This window comes from Falco peregrinus, chromosome 5 (assembly GCF_023634155.1).
Source record: "Falco peregrinus isolate bFalPer1 chromosome 5, bFalPer1.pri, whole genome shotgun sequence".
Taxonomy (NCBI): domain Eukaryota; kingdom Metazoa; phylum Chordata; class Aves; order Falconiformes; family Falconidae; genus Falco; species Falco peregrinus.
The window spans coordinates 65,666,697-65,682,662 of NC_073725.1; the positions used below are offsets into that span (position 1 = coordinate 65,666,697).

General features: G+C 45.5%; 1 protein-coding gene across 11 annotated transcripts in view; it reads left to right on the forward strand.

Annotated features, from left to right (window-relative positions):
- Positions 1–15,966, forward strand: part of PTPRS (protein tyrosine phosphatase receptor type S) — a 161,847-nt gene that overhangs the window by 82,648 nt on the left and 63,233 nt on the right. For all 11 annotated transcript variants that reach the window (XM_055804730.1, XM_055804737.1, XM_055804729.1 and 8 more), the window contains 2 exons: positions 471–612; positions 8,771–8,959. In XM_055804730.1, coding sequence (XP_055660705.1) covers positions 471–612; positions 8,771–8,959 — 331 coding nt within the window. The remainder of the gene's footprint in view (positions 1–470; positions 613–8,770; positions 8,960–15,966) is intronic.

Consider the following 15,966-nt stretch of genomic DNA (forward strand, 5'->3'; position numbering starts at 1 on the left):
TTTGCTGTGGGACTCAGCCCAGCCAGGCAGCTGTGTGCTGAGAGGAGCTTTGTGGTGTCAGCTGCCCATGCAGATGGAGGAACAAGGCAGGAGTTCATTTTCATTTTGTTTTCACTTGGTCTTTTTCCTCCTCCTTCATCACAGTTGTCCTCTGAACACCCATTCCATACACACTGTCACCATGGCTCATTCTTTCAGCGCATTTGAGATGTACATAGCAGTGCTGGTGGGTCAGTGGTCAGAGACAGGGTCTGGCATGTGACAGTTCTCTGTTACCTTGAGGTTAGTGGAAAGACAAGTTGACCATGTTGGTTATGTGCAGGGCATTGTGGGGCTGCTGCTGAAGTATGTTTGTGAGTGTGCGTGCTTGTGTGTATGTTGCTGCCTCCTTTAGAAGCAAGAATGAGCCTTCTGCTTTTAATCCAAGGAGGCTTACTATGTGTTTGTCTCTCTTTCCCTTCATCACCCAGACAATTGAATTTGATGAAAGTGCAGGTGCTGTTTTGAGGATCCAGCCCCTCCGGACTCCCCGGGATGAGAACATTTACGAGTGTGTTGCTCAAAACCCTCATGGGGAGGTCACCGTCCATGCCAAGCTCACCGTCCTCCGAGGTAAAGAGCATGCCTGCCTGCCCTATGTCAGTGTCACAGGGGAGAAGGGACCCTTCAGATTCTCCCTTCAGATGAGAGGAAAGGCTGTTAAAAAATGTGTGGCCAAGGCACAAAGTCCTCCATTTTTTGGTTTATTCTGACCTGTCAGATCTATTTGCTATTATTACCCCAGAGAGTCATGAGATTGCTATGTAAGAAACAAAGCTAAAAATGGACCACTTCAGGAGCTTTGGATGATGTGCTGAGGTTCCTTCCAACCTGAATTATCCTGTGACCCTGTGACCTTCCCTGCCCTCCAATAAAAATTCCTTCCCCGGGTTTATGAGCAGCACCAGAAAATCCCCATCATTATCCTCAGAAATGTGGCACCATTCATCCAGACACCCAAGAAAACCTTAGCTGAGGAATCACTGAATGGGCTGAGGTTGGTTGTGTATCTGCATGGGCTTTCATACAGCTGGTAGCAATGCCAGCCTCTTCCCATGTGCAAGATACCTATTTTGCCCTTCTGGGCATCTTCCCTCTTTCCAGAGGTCCTTTGCTCCATGTACTCTCCAAGAAAACAGTTCCCCTCTCCATTTTGTTCTGGTTCTTTTTCACTTGTCCCCACTATAAAGGATGTTTACATGGATGCCTCCTTCATGTCATCTGTTTGAAATAGGCTCCCTGAACTTGATGTGGGGGAGGGAACAATATGGTCTTGCTGTGGATGCCTCTGAATGATTACTCTTACCCCAGAGATCTGTAAAATTGCTGTGTGAAACACTAAGCTAGGCTGCTTGCTAAAACTGACCCGTTTTAGTGGAAAAGGTACATAGTGGTCTCTGTTCAAACCACAGTGTGAGTGATCCTGGCAGAAAAGGTGTGGTGGATAACTGCCTGAGAGCTCCTGAAGGGAGTTTAGCTTGGGAGCACTGGCTATTGATGAAGCCATCAGCAGGAGATGCTGTAGAAAAGCCATGGGCTTTTGAATCAGGGTACTTTCAGCCAGAGCCATTATTTGTGCAGTGAGCATGGCTAACCATAGTTTTAGGTGCTCCAGGCAGTGTGTGATCCTCGTAAGGCCAAGTGGTAGCTCTGCCTGTATGACAGTTGCTTTTTCTTCTGCAGTTTCTGTGTTGTCTCCAAGAGCATCTTAAATCTTCTTGTTTGAAGAGACAGTGAGCACATCCTTAATAGTGCAGAGCGAAATCTGTGTGCAAATCCCCAATGTACGGCTGTAAATAAAGACCAGACATAGAGGGCGCATGGCAGAGCCCTTGACCTCCCCTTGTAGTGGGGAATATCCCTTCTGTTGCCCACCTGGCAGGCTCTGTGTTGTCAAGATGCTGGCTGCCTTTGAGCGTGCGGGCTCATGGTCCAGTCATGTCTGACAGATTTGTGTATGTGCATTTGAATCTTTGTGTAGCTCCTTTGCCTGGCATGGCATTTAACCTTCTGTTAGCAGTACGTGGTGGGATGTATCTGTCAGGTGACTGGAACAGCGCTTTATGGCACGAGTGTGTCTAGCTGCAGTTATCCTGCAGGGCTGGGAGCCTTATTCTTCACACTTATTCCCATATATTCTTTGGGAGCTGTGACAGTTTGAGGGAAGTGCTCCTGCAATCATATTCAAAGTTTCTACCCCTTGACTTTAGCTACAACCAGTGGCAAGAGAGGTGGTTGTCCTGCAGCTGCTGCCCTCACAAATCCTGGATTCTCACAGCATTTTTAAGGCACTCTCCACTGAAAGGAAGCTGCAGTGTATGGGAAACGATGAGCTGAGCTCAGTGACTGTCCTTAGGGACCAAGGTTCTTCGTACGTGTCTTTTTGCAGCTCTTCCTTCCGGTATCAGCATCATACATGTCAGCTAGAGAGCCAGATGACAGAACAGGAGCTACATCTCCCCGCCGCCTGACTAATTACGCACTTTGCTGATCCCACCAGAACATTATTACTGTGTGCTTTGCTCCTGTGTTGTGCTGCTCTTGCAAGCACTCCTGTTCTGTTTGCCTAATAGGACCTGGTGTGGTAGCTTTGTTAACTGACAGTGCAAGAGCAGGTAGGGTACCCAGTTTGTCAGATTTGGGGAGCAGTAATCGGCTGCGGGCCTGGGCCAGGACATTGCTGAAGAGCATCAAGGAAGTAGTTTTTACAGCATACCCTCCCCATCCCTGCCTCAGTTGGAGTTATTCCATCCTTAATCTCTCCTTAGCTTTCACACAGCAAAGGTTGTCTCCTCTTTTATCTGCATTTTTAAGTGCTGGGGAAGTTAAAAGGATGAAGCACAAATCCACTAATCTCCACAATGACAAAGTTAGCATGCTGGCATCTATTCCTCTCTTTTTCCTCCCCACTTCTGCATTCACCCACTCTTCTGTTTGTCTCTTCTCCACCTTTCCTTGCAAGGCCTCCTTGTCCTTTCCAACTCTCTTCTCTCACTTTCAGAACTAATGCTTAACATGTGGGGGTGGGGGGGCTGCTCCACAGCTTGGAGATGAATGTGAGCTGTCATCAGCAGAAGCTGTTACCTTGCCGTACTGTGGAGTATGGAAACCTGGGCCCCAGCTGTTACAAGCTCTGCAGGATGGGCTTGGTAGTAATTCCGCAGCCTGTTGGCTGTGCTGTTGTAATCACAGTTCAGCATACATGTGTCTACCTTCATGCTGTACACATGCATGAACAGTTACAGGATTTCTTCAACACTGGTGGAGTCTCATGAACAGAAGAGAAAATAATACATTCTTCCCTACTAGATGCAACTGCTGAAGGTTTTGAGAGTAAACCCTTTTTTGCTTATGCACATGACAGCTACTGGATCAGACCTTGTCAGAAATCCACATGCATTAAAAAACAGGAAGCTGCAGGAGAGGAAACCTTTGGGAGCTTCTGAGAAGCAGAGCTTGTGATGGATGTGGTACAACTTAGACAAAGTCTCTAACACCAGCTCTGCTGGCTTGTTTGTCCTTCCTGCTCTTCCTCTCGAGGGATCTGAGTTTTGATAGGGCTATGGAGACTTGCTGTTCTTCCCACAGCTGGCCAGACATAGTGCCTGCAAACCTGATTCCTGTAGAGCCCAAAGAAAAGGAAAGAAAATGGTTTGGGGAAGTGTTTTCCAGTTGTTGTTGACTCCAGGTGCTGTCCTTTTTTCATTGTAACTTAGGCAGAAAGGAAGCCAGTTGGCACAGGCAGCCCAGTTCCCACTTGGTATAGTTTCTCTAAGCTCCACACTCCCAGGAAAGATATACAAATTTATTAGTGTTGTTATTGCTTCCTGTTTATAGATCATACTTTCTCTCTGCTTCTTTAACAGCCTGAGACAGAGGTTCTCATGCTGCAAAAGATTTTCCTATGTTGTTGGCAGCTGAGTGGGCTGAGAGTACAGGGGAGCCTTGATGCAACTTTCTGCTTGTGTTGCCTCTGCTGCTGGGAGGCACAAGCTGGATTTCAAGAAGGGCCAGCCAGACTGGCTTAGTCCTTTGCTCTGTTGAAGCTACTAGAGTTCTGTGGAGGTTACCCTTTGTAAGTCGTTAGTAAATGCAGCGCGATCCCATAAAAAACAGTGCTTGGTCCAGCTACATGTAGTGGAACAGAATTCACTGTGCCCTGATACATCACCGCATACTGGCCAGTGCTCTCTTTTCCTGACGATTACTGTACTCTGGAAGAGGGAGGAAGGCTGGCTGTTAGACACGTAAGGTCTGTGGCACTTGCTACTGGAGTATGGTTCAGGCTGCTATGGACAGACTTTGAGAACTTCTTTTTCTAGTGATTCCCTGTTGATTTCTTTGTATGAAGTGTTCATACATTTCTCTAACAATTCTGGCCTGAAATTTTCCTCACATATTTCCTGCTCCAAGAGGACATCTGGTGTGGGCATGTATAAAGTTCTAGCAAGATCCCTGCTGTTCTGTTGTTTTTTGTAATTGTTGGCTTTAGATCAGCAAAAGGTAAACAAAAAGCAGTTCTAAATGCTCAGCAGAAAGCATCCAGTCCCCCAAGAGCATCCCTTAAAGAGAAGTTGGCTCCTCTGAAATGTTACCTTGCCACTTGAAAAATTCTTGTCAGTCTTTCTTCAAACTTGACTTGTTTTGCTTTTCTTGTAGTGACCTGAAAATCAGGCAATGTTGAAAGCAGATTAGTTCTGTAGCTTATGAATAATGTCAGAGTGATTTTAAATCAAGATGCCTTTACAAGGAGGGTACGTAGGGATACATTAGTATAGAGAAGACAGTGTATTATGTGCATCATTACGGGGTCCAACACACATACCTAAGTGTGTATTCATTGTCTGTAAGCCTGAAGGTTTTTAATAACTTTGTTAGGCTATTAGTATTTTCATAGTAAAACTTGCAGATCAAAAGAAATGGGATCAACAGACTGAAGATGTTACTGAGACTCCTTCACATATTAAAATTGTCTTTGACTGTGAAATAACAGTTAACTAAGACACGCGTACTTACACATTGATAGAGGCAACTTGATGCAATTTCACAAGGTGCATAATGCCAGGATACCTGTTTGGGAGGGAGCAGCAGCAAGTGTTCATAAAGTTAATGAAATGAACAGGGATAAGTTTCAGGAGTGCTGGATCTTAATCCTGATTCTGCTTAAAACTAGTGTCACTCAAGCTGCTTCATCTCTGTGTTCTTGATTCTTCCACCCTGAACTGAAGATAGTTGACTGCTTTAGAGACCAGCCAGCATCCATGAGCTGGGCTGTATGTCTCCAGAGAAGAGCAAAAAATTACTGCTCCTCTTCACTTAAGCAGCATCCTTACTGTGGCTTTCTGCATTCAGTACATAGAGTGCCTGTACATGCTTACACCCTCCTTCTCCTCTGAATTATTAAACAACTGTGCGCACCCTGTGGAAAAAGAGCAGCAGCAACACCCGCTTTATCTTTCTTTCTCATCCTCATTTCCAGCGCAGCTAATTATCTAAACACAGAGCTGCCACCTTTTCAAGCGACAAGGAGACAGCAGGCACCGATGTCTCCCCTCGCTGTAGCTGCCGACCGTTGCTTTTTCTGTATGATCATGTGTGTGTGGGCGCACGCGCCCAGGTTGGTTTCAAGGCACGTCACCCAGCACAGAGCATGTCCTCTGGTAGGATTTATTATAAATGAATGCTGAAGTGCTCCTCTCTTCTCTCCCTGCCTCCTTCCATCCCTCCTCCCCTATTCTTTCTCACCTTACTTTGTTCAGTGGCCTTCAGGTTTTCACTGGGGGGGGGGCTTTGAACAACTTGGTCTAAGAACAGTTATGAACAAGGTGTTTGGGATGCTTTGTTAATACGGCAAGTGCAACACGTGAAAACATTTGCCTGCGTAAGCTAGCGTGATTTTCAATAGCAGTCAGCTGTCCAGATGTGCCCTTGAAGCATCTTCAGCTTGCGTCTTGGTTCTTTTGTTCTTGTAGTTGCCTGGGCTGCATTTAGAAAGGGAATTCACAATCCAAACCATTCCTTATTTATTTACTTGGTTTGGGGTGACATTTGGGGATTGATGGGGAGAGTGGCAGGGCATGTGTGCTCATGTCTTGTGGGGATTGAGTTGAGGTTGTAATTGCATTATTACAGGGAATCCAGTTGTTAGGGGATGAAGGCAGTTTCACTTTCCTGGCAGGAAGGAAATTTGAGCACTTGAATCAGTGCAATATGTGATGTTCAGAGATGCTTCCTCTGCTGATCCGATCCTCAAATCTGATCACGCCTCTAGTCGCAGTTGTTTTAATTAAACTCAGAGGAATTCTGCACACAATGCTGCAAGATTAACATTTTTGTTTAATTAGAAACACTCAGTAATAATAGTTGTACCAGGCCTCCCCCAACACACACACATGTGCAATCACACACATTCTCACACACACACCCTGCCAGTCAGGAGGGTTAGTCTCTCTGTAGATTAATTGGTTCATGAAATTAACGGACTGCAGGTTTGAGCCAGGTGGAGTAGCATCACCAGGGAGCAGGATAAAAGCAGCAATCAATAATGATGTCATCTTCAGCCAATGCGGCAGCTGCTCCGTGGCTCCTTAACAACACACCACCGCCTGGTTAAATAGCATAAGGGAAGAGAAGACGTTAAAAGCCTGGCTGAAAGCTGTGCAAAGGCAAAGCAATTCCCAGGGCCCCTCTGTCCTGAGCTCACTCTTGGGGGGCTGGGGTTTTGCAGCACACGTGATCTACAGGAGCACACACTGTTTGGAGTCTCCTGCGGTGCCCAAGCACAGCCTGGTGAACTGAGATCTCAAAGGTTTGGTTCAGTCCCTAGTTAAAGACATTTATTTTTCTAATTTAGAATGCAATATCCTGGTTTAGAGGTGCTTTGGGTGCACCGAAATGACTACACCTTTTGTACAACTGTAAGCCATACTAGGAGATCAGTATTACTTTAGCAGTTATGAAACAGTACGTATATTTATTTGTGGTCAGATTCCTTTGATATATGAGGAGAGGTGTGGTTAATACATTTCACACTCCAGTGAGTCACAATAGGTCCTTTATAACTCTCCAACAATGGTCAGAGGACAGAAACAATGCATATTTCTAAACACACAACTGAGGCATTTAAACCCTTTTCTTCTCTACAGTAGCTGTGCACTGCTAATAATAGTATTGGACAAGAATTTCTTGGCACTGGGCATCAGAGCAACATACATACCTTTAGCTCTGCCTTCATGATTTCATAGATTTTTAGAAGTCGAGTGTGAGGTGGCAGCGTGGAATAGCTCCTAACCAAATCATGAGTGTGCTGAGCTTGTGTAGAGCAGCACTGGTGATTCTGCTTTGCTCTTACAGGACAAGGCACCACCACAGCAAGGCCACTGGATTTCTCTCTCATTCCACCGTCTCCAGGTTTGGCCATATGTACTTTGGCGCCATTCCTTCTGGTACATAATGTTCTGGCAGTAGGAAATGAGCTTTTGTTGTGTTTGTAGTCGGCAGGGATGTTTCCCGACCAAGGCAAGGGTTTCCAGCCCATCTCTGCTGCCACTCTGATAGCTCCCATTGGTTTCACTGGGTGACTGATGGTGCTGTATGTTGCTTTTTGAAAAATCCCACCTTTTTTAAATTTTCCGTGCTATTTCCCTTCTGTTCCTACACCTGTTTTTGGGTTGGATTCAATGCCATGGATTTCCGAGACTGTGATTCCTCAACACGCCTCATCTGAAATGACAGAGAATCCCTGTAAAGTCTCGTCCCAGTGCTGGCATCGTCCTTCCAAGCTGCCCTCTTCCAGAGACTGATTTTCTGGGGGGAAAAAATGGCACATTCCTGAGCTGCATCAGCCAGCAGAAGACAGCTCTCTTCCACATGAGTTAGGAGGTCGTGACAAAGATTATGGGGGAAGCACTGGAGTTTTGTGTTAGTTATCACAAATTAGTCAGCATCGGTTAGGATTGCCCTCATCACCCTTATTAGTGAAGGCAAAGGCAAGATTGAGAGGAAGCAGGAAGCTCAGCTGAGCCTGCCTTCTAGGGGCTGGTGCCACATCCCTCTTCTTCTAGGGCAGCAGCACTCTGAATTAATAAATCCGAAAATCACACCCTGTCTGACGGCACTTGGCGTATTGTTGTTATGTGTGTCCTCTCTGGTAACTGCTGCATGGTATTTTCCTTTCCCCTCTCTCTTAGTATTCACTGGGTCATTGACAGGCCTTTTCACATAGTCGCTTTCACTATTTCTCTTATGCAGTTTGTTTTGTTCTGTGGGGTTTGGCAGAGGAAGGTGAACTCCTCCTTTTAAATGTGACTGTAGAGACTGTACTCTGCAGCACAGGGATCCTTGCCATATGTGAGCACACCTTCTGCTGTAAAAAAGAAATAAGTGCCAGTCACCTGACAGAGGGATTCAGTGCAAGACCTGGAGAAACTTTGAAATGACTACTCCCATGCCCCAGAGAGTTTTAATAGATTGCATTTAAATGTAGAGTCTTCTTGTGGGTTGTTAGAATAGTCACACAAAATGGACAAGCTGGTAAATTTTACTGTATAGCGTGTTTTCACATACCATCTATGGACCATTTACTGTAGCCTTGTTTTAAATTGCATTGCACAGAGTCCTGGGCAGCAAGTCTGCCTGATACTTTCTTCGATGTATTCCGTTGCACAGGTCCGTCAGGCACCCCAGTCCCTAGTACGTGTTTAACCACTCTTCCTTTTTTCTTTACCACCAGAGGACCAGTTACCTCCTGGTTTCCCAAACATTGATATGGGTCCGCAGCTGAAAGTGGTGGAGCGGACACGAACGGCCACAATGCTCTGTGCAGCCAGTGGGAACCCAGACCCAGAGATCACTTGGTTCAAAGATTTCCTGCCTGTCGACCCCAGTGCGAGCAATGGGAGAATAAAACAACTGAGATCAGGTAAGGTCTCTGTGTGGGACTAGAGGAACTGAGACCTAGATAGAGACGTGAAGAGACTGCTCAGGGGTTTCTGAAGCAGAAGAGAGGGCTGATAGACATAGGCCCCACTGGTGTGGATTGGGGCATTAGCTTTTCTTTGGGTTTGGAACACAGCGTTCTTACCTGGGGAGTGCTTGGAGTGTTTTCCCCTCCAGCCCATCCTCCTGGTCTTCCCTACTGCCTAGTTGATATACAGGGAATCACAGCAGGGAAGCTGGTTCCCAACTAGGACACACTGTAACTAGTTCCCTGGATAACAGTGCTCTCGCGGCCCAGGGGAAACTGGGGACTGGATGGGGGCTGAGGGTTTCCTCCTCAGACCAAGAAATGGGTAAGGAAGAAAGAACTGCTGTGGAGATGCGGCTTTTTAGGCTGCATGCACCTGGTATAGGGTCCACAGCTCAGGGAGCCTCTTACTGTTGTAACATGGTCCTGTTGGTGTAAATTGAGCCTCTCAAAGCTGGCATTGAAGAACAGCTCTTGCAGGATCTCTCCAGCATCAAGTCCTTGCAGCCATCGCTGGAGAGCAGTTGTGAACATTCTGGAGTGATCCCTTGGTGCTCAGTGGCACTGCCCATGGAGTGGATCTCCATGAACAGATGTACCCCAGCTCTGTGGCTCTTGTCAGTTTTCCATCTTTCCCCATCTGCTTGTCCATCTGTCTCTCTTGTTTGTTTTATGTTTGTTGTTTTATGTGTGTGTCAACGTGACATCTCTTAATATTCACGTTTCAGGAGCTGTTTTTATACTTGTTAAATCTTCAAGTTCACTGTGTGAGAATGTGTGTATGTGTGGAAAGAGGGCACAGGTATATTTATTTTTGAGTACTACTCATAAAGCACTTCCATTGATAGCTGCAAAAATGAAACAAGCTTTGAAAGTTTGAAGTTTTGACAAAAACTAACCTAAGAAATAATCCTTTCCAAATACTGCTTGGACTGACTGCTTTGACCCAGCCTAGACAAAACGTGTCACTGTGGTTGGACCCAGCAAGCACTAGCATCACTTCAGCTACTCAGAGCATTCCTTCAGCCAAGGCAGATGGAGCATTTTCAAGGTCTTTTTTGGCAAAAGAATGGCATTGTTGCAGGCAAAGGGAAAGCAGAGGCTTCAGTGAAGCAACCGAGTTTGCTCTGTTCATGTTAGACATTTAACAAGTCAGCCAGTCAAGTGATAGCTGACTACTTCTGCCCAGACGGCTGCTGGCTCCAGAGAAATCAGTTCTGACTACTGTCATCTTGGATCTGAACATCAGAGAACGTAACTGCCTGATTTTTCGCTTGCCCTGTTCGGCAAAGATTCTATGTGAAGATTTTTAGTTCCATGGGCCACGGGTGGAAAAGATTCAGTATAGTTCCAGTTCAGTGTAGCTTTTACACACCTGCATAAATGCATCCTTATTCAGTGAAGCAAACTTACAAGCAGATACTTAAACTGCTTTGTTGAATTAGAATGGATTGTTGAATCCCACAAACACAGATGAGATTGACCTCCCTGTTTTATCGTAACAGCTGAGGCAAATGCAAATAAAAAAAATCACTCAGCATAAATAATGAGGGGTAAACTAGAATTATATCATGCTCTGTGACCATGATCTGAAGTGTGAGTAATGCATAGGCAGAATATTTTTTATACGTTTATCATCTTGCTAGAATGCCTTTATACTCTTTAACAGGATTTGATCTGGTGTTTTTCTTAAAGCTACCTGAGTGCTGCATTTTTATTCTAGTGGATTGTTAGCTACAGGGTGAACTCTTGGCCTTTCTGATAAATCAGAAGATACCTGCTGAGAATTAATCTCATTTACAGCTGCTTTGAATTAGTGAACTGGTGAAACCCTGAAGCATCCCTGTTGTCCTTAGGGGCAGAAACCTGTTGCTTGTGTGAAAGGGAGTGCAGATTCCTGAACAGTCAGGACTTCAAGTTGTCTGATTTTATCTACTTTTATGGCCTTTCAAAACTTTCATGTTCTGTGATGCAAAGGCCTGTGAGCAAAGCATGTTAACATTAGGGTCATCTGTGCTGGGTTAGTATTTTGGTCAGTGGAAAGGAGTTGTTTTAAGGCCAAGGCAGACCAGATTCAAGTGTGTGTTTGTAACCTGAGTGTGGTGTGCAAGGCAATGGCTGGTTGAGCGCTGATGGTGTGAGTGCTGCTGAAGTCAGGTCTTAATTTAATATATTTATCTTTCCAGAAAGCAAATTTTGCTGCCAGAAGCATGACACTAGCACATGTTAGGGCATTGGATGCTTCAGGACACTGCTAATAAGCTTCAGTGCCTTTCACCCACAGGTCATCACTATGACTCCTGCCCAGCTTCTTGGGGATTAACGATTACACCCAACTTAACGGGTGTTCAACAAGCCCTCTGTGAATAGGAGTGCAGGGTGGAGGAGTGACCCTGGTCCTAAATCACAGCTTCATTGCTACACTTTGTGCTAACAGATTTAGGATGGAAGCCAGTGACTCTGTTGTCTCTGCAGACTTACCTGTGTGTTGCTCCCTGACGGAGGCTGGGCCAGGCTGAGAGAGCAGCAGGACAGGACAGTCACCCAGGTTCTGCCCTGGAGATAGTTATCAGGATAGCAGCCATGCTGCTTTATTACTGTGGGTGTTAAGAACTGAATTTATATCAATATATGAGTTAGTGGCAAAAATGCAAATTAGTTCATTAAAAGGTACAAGTGAAATGTCATACACAGAGCTCTGCAAAATCAGGTAGCCGTGTCCGGATTTGCTTCTCATTTATATGAAAACTGAATGTTTCACTAGCAATATAAATGGACCTCTGAGACCACGGTCATTATATTCACATCATCCTGGGGACCCGTTTATGTTATGGGTCTTCAGTATAATTGGGAAACAGGTGATACATCATTAACCATAGTGGCTTTTCTCTATTCATTATTTCTTCTCCTTTCTACCTCCAGATAAACTTTCCAAGCAATGGGAAATCTTTTAATGCTTGGGTGTTTTGACTGAATGAAAAGCTGAGTTGTCAGTCAGAGGAGGATGGCAAGAAGCTCTGTCCAAGCTTCTGCTTCCCTTAGACATACATGAGCATCTCAGCCTTAGAGACCCAGGTTGTCTAAGGGCTGCAGTGGTCTTGGTGGTGGAAGAGAAAGGGGTATTTCTGCTTCACCCCGATGCAAGCAGTCTCGTGACATTCCGAGTGGGAGCCGATGTCCTTTACTCAGCCGTGCCACCTAGGGGTGTAACGGGAAGCAGCCTGCACCCCCACTCCTTGCATCATAAGCACTAAAACCTTTTGTGTCTTATGTGTGTCTTCTGTTTTCTAAATAACTGTCTATAACAAACTTTGTTTTTTCTTTTTGTTGTTTTCTTTTCACTTTTTTTTAACATTCAGAGACCTTTGGTAAGTTTGTTCAATTTTAAAAAAAAAAACATCAAACCAAAAAACCCCAAACCTGCTGATGTCCAGATTTGTAACCCTTGCCCTTTAAACTAATTCCTTTGTAACAGCTTCTTGATAGGCATGCTGTGCATTTCTTCTACTAACTCTTTCAGTAGGGATATTTTGCCCTCTTAATGAATTTCTGCAGGGGTATTGCAGGCTACAAAAAGAGTAAAAATCATCCTAAATATAATATATCTGTATAAAGAATAACAGCTAAATATGAACCTCCTAATATTTGATAGGTATTTCTTTTTTATCTTAGCAACAGTTGTCCTGTAATTCCCCAATTACACAATAGCCTGTACCCTGGAACTGTGATAATTGTGTTCACACCTGCAGGAGGCCTTGGAGTTTCACATCTAACAGGGTTATTGGCATTTTTAGAAGGGAGAGGTGGGGATGCGACATTTTCAAATTGAAGCTGTAAATCACAAGTCATCGGGTACAGGAAAAGGTTGAGCAAAGGAAAAGCCCCCCCCGCCCCCAGATCATCTCCGTCCCTGGAGAAGCCAGGAGCCTGTCTGCAGAACTCACGTCACATTTCCTCTGTGTGCCAAGTCCCCTTTTGTTATTAGAGATGTAGCAATTGCAGCTGTCAGCCAGGATCCGGCATTTTAAAATTGCAGAAGACCCTTGATGATTGCTTGCTTGTTTAGAATAGAAAGCGCCCTCCAGCCCTTGGGAGAGGAGCATAGCATACACATGTTCTCACACGTGGCCTGACAGAAGGTGGGGATGTGTTTTCTGTCATTACCATGGCAATGGTGACTGTCCTCCTCTCCCTGTTTTCAAGGCTTGCAGAATCCGTAGGCAGCTTGGTGTGTGGGAGGTCAGAGGAAGGGATGGTGGAAGAGCAGATACTGTCCTCTGTGACAGAGAGGAACACCTGCATGGGGTATTCTGCCTGGTACCATCTTGGTCCTTTATAATCCAGAGGCAAGTTCTTTAAGCTGCCTTTTGTCTTTGCTGCTAAACACTAGGCTGGCCAGCTGGGCTCCTGCAGCCTCAAAATTTGCCCTAAATGGGCAGATCTCCTGGTCCTGGGAGGCTGTGGAAGGAGATATGAATAGTTTGCACATGGCGTCTCAACACCAGCTTTTCACTTGGAAGGTCAGCATCCAGCGTGAGTACTTCTTCCATTCGTTTTCCTGCAAAGCTGGTTATTCTGCCCTGGACAGTGGTTATAGCCTTGTGCATTTGCTTGTGCACAGTTTAGGACACCAGGCAAGCCAGCCTCCACCACCACAACCCCATATCCAATCTTACAGGACCTGTCAAGAGCTCTTCAGAATAATTGTTCTATTTGATATTGTCCTCTAGCACCATCCTGCTGCCCTTATATTGAATATGAAGCTGGTTAGATGTGAAACTCCAATAGTGAAAATCTACCATCTGTGTATCCGCCACCATTCAAACTGCAGTTCTTTCCTCACAAGTTACTTGATCTCATTTTGATTCAAATTCTGTCCCTTCCATCCCTGGTATGGGGCATCTTGCAAAACATGTTTTGCTCCTCACTTCTGTGTCCTGTGTGTCAGAGTTAGAACTGGGAAGACCAAGGTGGCAATGCTTGGCTTATCTTGCTCTCCAAGAGCACTGTCTCCAAGGCAGTCTGTCTCTGAGAGCTGCTGACAACCTATTTCCAGGGGCAACGCTGATGCTTAGAGGGAACAGTGAATAACTAACCTACAATGACACAAGAAGGTAACAGCAGCTGTTGTATCTATGCTTACATAGTTCTAACTTCCCTCGTGTTTCTCCTGCCAATTAGTGTGAACCTTTGCAGTTAAGTGCCAGGCTTAACCAAGGCCAAAGAAGCTTTATAGCTGTGGGTCATGTTGGGGTCTCTTCCCCTCTAACCCTCTTTCCATGAGCCTTGTTCCATATTTGTGCCACAGATGGCAGATTTTCACTCCGGTTTTGAGACAGAAGGATGTATCAGAGGCTGTTTTTATTTCCACTGAATTGAACTATAACCCTTTCCTGCTTTTTCTCTCTTGCTTTTTAAAACCTTTCTGCCGTCTCCTGTGTGGAGATCTGCCCAAGTACACGCTCCCCCACCTCTTTCTCTTTCAAGCGCTGTCTCTTCAACCTTTGTCCTGATAGCTAACCAGCCTGCTTTATTAACCTTAGCTAGTTCCTAACCCTAACTAGATGCTAACTTTTCTCAAGCAAATAACCTAACCTCTTAACTAGAAGCTGAGTATAACTAGAACCTAATATCCTAACACTATAATACCTCTCTTCCCTCACCTCCTTTGAAAAATAAAAGTGAACTGTAATCAGTATCTATATTTTTTTACCTTCTATCCTGAGAATGGAGGTTTGAACCGCAGCAGAATAAGGATGAGCAGGGCTGAAGGATAAAGGAGGGAAGGGGTTTTCTGGTGGTTAAGGCAGATTGGCATGTAGGAGGCTCTGACTCCTCCTGGTCTTGCCTCTGCCACAGACTTCCCCCTGTGCCCTTGGGCACGTTGCTTCACCTCTGCCTGGGTTTCCCCATCTGTAAAGCGGGGGTAGTAATGCTGCTGTACCTCCCTGGGGGAGAGGAGAGGGTGTAAGGCTGATACTTACCATGTAATGTGCTATCCAAGCCCTGGCTGGGAGGTGCTGCAGAATGGCAGCAATGTTACCACTGCAGAGGAGCCCTTGCATTTCTCCCAAGTAAGAGGCAATACTTGGAATTACGGAATCTGCCCTGTTCTCAGGATTGGGGTAAAAACAACCAGCTAAACCCCCCCTTCTTTGATAAGCTGTGTGATGAGTTTGAATGCCGCTGTGAGCAAAAGGACCTGCCATGTTTTCAAAGGAAGATGGTTGCAACCTCAGGAGGTCAAACGGGGGGGACAGTGATTTTACCGTTGATGGTGGCATGGTTCACCAGCCACAATAGCACTTTCTCCCACCTGTGAGACCTGCCTAGGCAGAAGACTTATGTTAGGCACTTAAAGACAACTGGAGGGGGTTTGAATAAAAGTAATCCAAGGGAGATGCAGTCAACAGGCAAGTGTAGCAGGACTCTTCTCTCTCCATACAACCCCCTCCTGCACTGGCAGGCAGAGGGGCCTCCAGAGCAGTTGCATGAGGTCGCCCTTTCACTTGTACAGTAGCGTGGCCTTCTTCAGCACAGAGCATCTGGCTTCAGTCTCTGTGCAGAGCCACTGAAGGTCCCGATAAGGACGTGCATTGAATTCCTTGCACATCTGTGCCAATAACTAAAGTTTGAAACTGGGAATTTGCCAGCAAAGGTGGTCTCAGACCTGCAACTCTTAATGTGATGCAAGGTACCTGGATGTCCCTTTCCCTGTCCGGGCTAACACAGCTGTAATGCCAACCCTTTTTCCCAGGAGTGATGAAGAGAAATGCAGGTTCATGTGTTCTGCAAGTAGCAAACAGTAATGTTAGCTGAGAGCTTGACGATTTTCTTTGCATTCTTAGCAACAAAATGGAGCCCGTCTTAAGAATTTTCAAGCAGAGTGCCATGGAAGCTCTGTAAACAGCCAGCTGAATGGGACTGCTTTAAAAAGGGCATCCCCACCTTAAGTACCCTGA